The sequence below is a fragment of the Tiliqua scincoides genome, chromosome 5, assembly GCF_035046505.1.
Source record: "Tiliqua scincoides isolate rTilSci1 chromosome 5, rTilSci1.hap2, whole genome shotgun sequence".
NCBI classification, from domain to species: domain Eukaryota; kingdom Metazoa; phylum Chordata; class Lepidosauria; order Squamata; family Scincidae; genus Tiliqua; species Tiliqua scincoides.
The window spans coordinates 49445786-49452879 of NC_089825.1; the positions used below are offsets into that span (position 1 = coordinate 49445786).

The 7094-nt window shown below is 50.7% G+C and overlaps 1 protein-coding gene across 1 annotated transcript in view; it reads right to left on the reverse strand.

Moving 5' to 3' along the window:
* MRPL3 (mitochondrial ribosomal protein L3) overlaps window positions 1-5527 on the reverse strand; it is a 35259-nt gene extending 29732 nt beyond the window's left edge. Inside the window, exons 1-3 of the mRNA XM_066628664.1 lie at window positions 5368-5527; window positions 2346-2527; window positions 1466-1557 (exon numbers count right to left, since the gene is read on the reverse strand). Coding sequence (XP_066484761.1) covers window positions 1466-1557; window positions 2346-2527; window positions 5368-5453 — 360 coding nt within the window. The 5' untranslated portion in view covers window positions 5454-5527. The remainder of the gene's footprint in view (window positions 1-1465; window positions 1558-2345; window positions 2528-5367) is intronic.
* Window positions 5528-7094: the final 1567 nt, after the last annotated feature.

Here is a 7094-nt window from a genome sequence, read left to right on the forward strand (position 1 = left end):
ACTGGCTTTGTAATAGCAAGTATAAATTGCTTTCAGGTGAGTAGGGAGGGAAGCTTTCATAAAATGGAAGATTTTTGCTTTTCTCCTACTGACACTTTCAGGTTGCTCGTGTGTTGCAAATGACTAACAGCCCAATCCTGAACAGCCTGGTGTGCAGGGCTGCCGAAAATGGTTGCCGCTGCATCCAGTGCACTCCAGGCAGCAGTTGCCTCCTCCTCGGGAGAAGGGAACTTTTGGCCCCTTCTCCTGGGTAAAGGGAGTAGACCCACAATGGGGCTACTCAATTCTACGGGAACCCAAAGATGGGCATAGAATGAAACCCAAAGGTGGGCATAGCCTCCGTGTGGGCAGCTAGCCTGACACAGAGACTCTGGATTTGGTGGAGGGAAGTTTCACCAGTCCTGCCTCTCTCCCGCCCTGCTCCCTCCCCCTGGAATGCCTCCTCCCTGCCTTCTCCCCACCCTCCCTCCGCCTCCCCCCTGCCCCAGAACGCCTCTTCCCCATGCCCCCACTTCCGCGGCTCAGCGGTCCATATGACCACCAAGCGGTGGAGCTCTAGTGCTAGTCCAGCGCCCAACAGCGCTGGGCTAGCGCTGGCGCTAGTGCCTGCAAACATGTCTTATGGCATGTTTGCAACAGTGTGTGCTGGTGGTGAGCCAGCGCACACTCCATAGGATTGGGCCCTAAAACAAGTACATGTTGAGAAGCAGTAATTTTTGTGAGATGAAACCTTCCGTGCACTTCTGTATAGTGCTGCACTGGTCCCTAATATACAACCCTAGAGTATTAGATTTTGGTACTGATTTGGAAAGAATATAAGGAGTCTGATTCAAGCTGTAACAGACTCAATACTACAGCACCAAAGGAATTCTCATTTGCCTTGAGGGAATCATACAACTCTTCAGGCTTATCTTAAGATTTGTAAAGAAAGAAAAATACTGGGTGTTCAAAGACCTTAAAAAGTAGAAAAGCACGTAATAGGACCTACCTAACTGTTCATCTTCATCAAAACATTCCAGTTTTATATTATTTACTACAGAGGTTCCCAAACTCCTACCAGGGAGTAGGGAACCTTGTAAGTCCCTGAGGGGTGGGGCAGGAGCAAGGGGGAAGCCCCAACCATGCTGCAGTAATTAAGGCACTGTGCGGTCCCAGCAATATTTGAGTGTAATCGGGGCATTGCTGAAGCCCCAACGTTGGTTTGCACAAGTGAGCTTCATTTGTGCAGAGCTTCATTTGTGCCCCACTGTGCAGAGGGGGCTGTGAGCCTCCAGGATTCTCATGGACGCTTCAGCAGCTCCCCAGATATACACAAATACTGATCGCGCCATGATCACTGCAGCACCATCAGGGACCCTATTACTGGGTCACTCCCCTTAAGGGTGAATGGCCCAGTTTACACACTCAGTGGTGGGTTGAGACCCACAGTTTGGGAACTACTGATTTACTATATTATTCATCTTACCTGAAGCATTGTAACAGCAACTTTTTTACCAGTCTTGGTCCACAACGGCATCATTCCTAATTTTACTGCAACAACACCAACTCTTTTGGAACCTATAAGTTAATGTGAAAGAAAGTGACAGTAGATGTTCAAGTAACATTACATAGTTGACATACCCTTATGTTTTCAAGTGTATGAACTATAACATCCCAAGGGATCAGGGCAGGTAACATTTTAAAAACAAGAGCAATGAACCAATTACTTGCAGGCATAGCAAGTATGCGAGGATCCCTACAGGGGATAACAAAACTCTCCCACTTCAAATAAGGAATTCTGCAAGATGACATCAGAGTATGCTGGATTCTCCAGAAAATGCAATGGGCAGCCCAATCCTATTCAGCACTGGTGCAGCAGGGTCGCACAGCCCACAAGGCATCCAGCGCCACAACTAGACAGCTTGGAGGTCTCCTTGCGGTAAAAGAACATTTGTTCCCTTACCCCGTGACCCCCAGCCTGCCCAATGGGGCTAAATCACTGGCACAGGTCCGAGCAGCACTGTGTAGGGCTTTCAGGCCCAGGATGGGTCTCCTCTGTTGTCCCCAGCCCCTCCTGGGCCTGAACCGCTCCCTCCTCACCTTCCCCATTCTAAAACACCCCTTTGACTCTGTTTCATCCTCCTCCCACCTCTGTACCATCTGGCACAGAATGTACCTGCCCCAGAGGTTATTCTCCTGGATTCAACGCCAGAGGGATGGTGCAGGCCTTTCCACCTGCACTCCTTATTTGTTAAGTCATCATAAATGCACTCGCCCAGATTAGTACTGTGCTGTAAGTGATGTTTATACAACTGTTGCAAATAGCCATTTTGGCTTTATAAACAACTGGCATATACTATACAAACCTGGCTCCCATGGGTGCAGTGGCCAGGGCTCATCTTTCAGTGGACACAATTTACTGGCTGTTTGAGCTTTGTATTCTTCTGATGTTAACTTCTTAAGGAATTTGATATTCTCTTCTGAAAGGTGCTCATCCCACCACGTGGCATTGTTATTAATATGCCTGGTTATGACACACCATAAGCCCCTGTATCAAGAAAATAGAGAAGGTTTGGAAAATAAGACAACACAGTAGCACTTCCACCATTTCCTAATATTCAGTTCTGCTACACTGGTCACTACCTTTAAAATGCCCCTTGTTTCTTTCACTAACAAAGAACTGTCAAAGTGCCATGCTTAGAACCCCTTTAACCAAAGGGGTCCAACACATAACCAAAGGTTCAGGAGGTAAAAGCAGGGATTTGATAATTTTATGGTTTTTTATTCTGCTCATGCCTTTAGGTATGCACTATTGCTTTGTAGGTTTTTAAATGTTTTATTGTTAATGCAGTTGTACTGCCTTTGGCTTTTTATCCTGTGCTGATTGCTATTTGTTTGTTTCTACTGTATTACCATTCTATACATTATTATAAGGGGAGAGGTAAGTATAAGTATTTTATAAAACATAACTAAGTACTTCACTAATTAGCAAGGTTAAATATTGATCATCAGGTCATCACTCCATCAAAAGCTTTGAACAGCTTTGAAAACAAGACAAGTGTTGAGATGACAGCTTCAGAATTACTACACATTTTGAGAGGTCTTGTCACAGAGCAGAGCCAAGGGCACACCATACTATAGCATGTCTCAAACCAACATGGACTGTGGTATGGGATGCAACGCAATATAGAATTTTTCATGCCTTATTAGAACTCTGTGTCAGAACTTCCCAAAGAACATGAAATATGATTGTGCAAAAAAAGAAAAAATGAAGTTGGAGGGCTCTAACTGCAGAAAACTAGTTAAAACAGTCTGGAAATGAAGTGATGTGTGAAGTGAGAGCGTAGTAACAGCTCAATCCTAACCAACTTTCCTAACCAATCCTATTCAACTTTCCATTACTGATGCAGTCACAACGCAGCCTCAAGGTAAGAGAACAAATATTCCCTTAATGACTGCCCCACCACCACCAATCTCAGTGCACACCCCACTGGCACTGCTGCATCAGTGCTGGAAAGTTGGTTAGGATTGGGCTGTAAGTCAGGAGAGAAAAGTGGTGATGATTATGAGTATTTAACAGCTTGATAAACAGGGGAAGCAGCAGCACAAAGATAGGTCAACCAGGAAAACATGTGCAAGGAAATTACTGGATTTGTGTGTGTGTGTGTGTGTGCGTGCGCGCGCGCGCAACGGAGCCAACCCAGTGCTTTAGCTGTGGTAAAAGCAGAAGTTCATGCTGCAACAAATATGGCATCCTACGTGAACTACCCTACTCCCTGGACTACTAGGCGTTTTCACTCACATGGAGAAAAGGAAATAATCCCAGACTGTAATGTAGTATGGCTGGCCACACCTGAAACTTTTTTTCTCAGGATTAAACTCCCATTACTGAAGCAAAACATCAAACAAAAAGTTTGAACACACAGGTCTTAGAGCAGCTTCATGTTTTTAGAAAGCAAAAGAGTGAAAAGCCTGAGTTTTAAAGGATATGTTTATTGTCACAAAAGGCACATATACATTCATGTTAGGTTCAAGGGAATGGTTTGGTGTTTATAGCCTCTTTAAAATCACATTTTGTTTTACATGAACACACACACACCAGAAACCCAAAATAAAAAAGTGTGAAGGCTGGAGAAGATTAAATAGCATGAGGAGGATGGGGGGAAGGGGGAGGAAGAGACACACTAAGAACCCATCCTTGCAATAATAGTCTCTGTCAATCCTGTGGAACTCCTTGCCACAGGATGTGGTGACAGCATCTGGCCTAGATGCCTTGAAAAGGGGATTGGACAGATTTCTGGAGGGAAATTAACCATCGCAGTTTACAAACCACAGTAGGTATGTGCGACTTCCTGGTTTTAGAAGTGGGCTGCCTCAGAATGCCAGATGCAAGGGAGGGCACTGGGAAGCAGGTCCCTGGTTGCCTGGTGTGCCCCCTGAGGCACCTGCTGGGCCACTGTGAGGGGTAGGAGGCTGGACTAACATAAGAACATAAGAACAGCCCCACTGGATCAGGCCATAGGCCCATCTAGTGCAGCTTCCTGTATCTCACAGCGGCCCACCAAATGCCCCAGGGAGTACACCAGATAACAAGAGACCTCATCCTGGTGCCCTCCCCTGCATCTGGCATTCTGACATAACCCATTTCTAAAATCAGAAGGTTGCGCATACACATCATGGCTTGTACCCCATAATGGATTTTTCCTCCAGAAACTTGTCCAATCCCTTTTTAAAGGCATCTAGGCTAGATGCCAGCACCACATCCTGTGGCAAGGAGTTCCACAGACTGACCACACGCTGAGTAAAGAAATATTTTCTTTTGTCTGTCCTAACCCGCCCAACACTCAATTTTAGTGGATGTCCCCTGGTTCTGGTATTATGTGAGAGTGTAAAAAGCATCTCCCTATCCACTCTGTCCATCCCCTGCATAATTTTGTATGTCTCAATCATGTCCCCCCTCAGGCGTCTCTTTTCTAGGCTGAAGAGGCCCAAACGCCGTAGCCTTTCCTCATAAGGAAGGTGCCCCAGCCCCGTAATCATCTTAGTCGCTCTCTTTTGCATCTTTTGGTGCAAACTAGATGGATCTTGGCCTGACCCAGAGGCCTCTTCTCCTCCTCACCCCCACTGGGGTTGCCACCTTCCAGCTCCCCCTCCCTGAAACAGCTCCTGTGTCTTTGGCAGGCAGGCTCCTCTTTCAGCAGAGGAGCTCCCCCCTTACAGCAGTGGGGCAAGCAGCACCTGCTGAAGGTCTCCAGCTGGTCAGAGTACAAGAGCCCCAGCGGGGCGTGGGGAGAGAGGAGCAGTCCCTGCCCTCCATGCCACGACCAGAGAAGCTGGCAGGGAGACCTGGACATGCTGAAGGAGCTACGCGCGCACCCGCCCGCTTACCTGGACCTAGTGCCTGCCTGCTTGACCACGTGACTGGAGCCACAGAGCCCTCCAGAGACCAGCCGCGACCCGAGCCAGCCCAGCATGACTCCCCCTGCAAGCGCTCCACCAAGCCCGGACCCAAATAGGAAGGGACAGGTCCTGCTGAAAAACCCTTCCCCCCGCAACGCGCCTCCTAAGGTTCCGGGCAACGTTAGTTCCCACCCAGAGGCTGGGTTGGTGGGCGGAGCTTCAGCCCGGAGAGTTCAGGCGGGGCCGCTTGGGGGAGGGGCCAAGGTGTCGCCTGCGCTCCCCCCTTCCCCGCCGAAGCCCAGAGCGAAAGTGAAAGTGAGAACAGCGGCCCCTGCTGGAGGGAAGCGGTCACTGCAGGGCGTGCTGCGCTTCCGTGCTGGAGCTGCTGAGCCCCAGCCCAGGTTCAGTGGAAGGAGCGTGAGGGGAGCCCAGCTGGGTCAGGTGCAGATCTAGCCCAGGTTTCTGATTCAGGTGGCTGAGAGCATGGCCTGGCCAAGGCCATTTGCGTCCCACCCACCCCAGTTGGATACCCACTCCCTGCCACTGCACGCGCCACCGCTGTGCACGTGTCCAGAGGCGTAGCTGGGAGGGGGTGCAAAGCACTAGTTCTTGCAGGGAGCCTCTCTGCAGCATGCAAGGGGCCCCTCCCCTCCCCTCCCCTCCCGAGCCACTCCAGGCGGTGGGAGCAGAACGGAGCCGTACATGGTGAGCGGTGAGGCTGACCCTGCTATGCACCTCCTCTAGCGATGCCACTGCACCTGCCACACCATCGTGGTTTTCTTCCAACTCCTCCACCACCACTGGCACCTGCCTCCCACCACCGCTGGCACCTGCCACTTTGCAGGTCCTCCACCACCACTGGCACCTGCCTCCCACCACCGCTGGCACCTGCCACTTTGGAAGAAGCAGCAGAAGGCTCTTTTCTGCTCCAACTGGGGAGTGCTCCAACTGGGTGGCTGCCGAGGGGAGCAGGCCCCAGCAGCCCCCTTCTGCTTGGGCTGTGGTTGGAATAGGGTCCTGCTCCTGAGGCGGCTGCTCACTCGTGCCCACGTGGCCCTCACCCGTCTGTGCCCTCTGGACAGCCTGATCCCACTCCCCTCGCAACTGCTACGCTGCCCTCAGAGCAAGCAGGCAGGCAGGCAGGCACTGCCAGCTCCCCTCAGTAGCCCTCCCAGCAGTTAATGGGCAAGCCAGTGGAGGTGGTGGTGCTCTCCTGTGGGCTGTGGTGGTATTTGAGAGAGGCCCCTTGTGCCCGCAGAGAGCAGAGGGCAGTACCTCACAGCAACCCTTGTTCCTCCACCCTCCTGCCTTGGTTGGTGCTGCAGTGAGGATTGGGTCTGCCTAGCCCAGTTCCAACTGCTGTGGTGGTTTGGGAGGGGGAAATCTATAGCCCACCACCTGATGCAGTGAACTCAACCAGCCTCGTGGTTGGACTACCCCTGGCCAGATGTGTAAAGGAACCAAAGGGCTGGCACATCCATGAGGCCACCTCAGGCAGGAGTTTGGCGGGGGGCACCCATCTCTGTCCAGTGCTGTTTCTTCCACTTCCTGGATTAGAACAGGAAGAGGGGACAGAGAGAAAGAGGAAATGTCTAGGGGAGAGTAGTGATGAGCTAGAATGCTGGTGGGTGGGAGGAGCAGAGGATGGCATATTATTGGGTGGGAGGCAGCATTGGCATGCTGCCTTAGGCATCAGGAGGTCTTGGGCTAGCTTG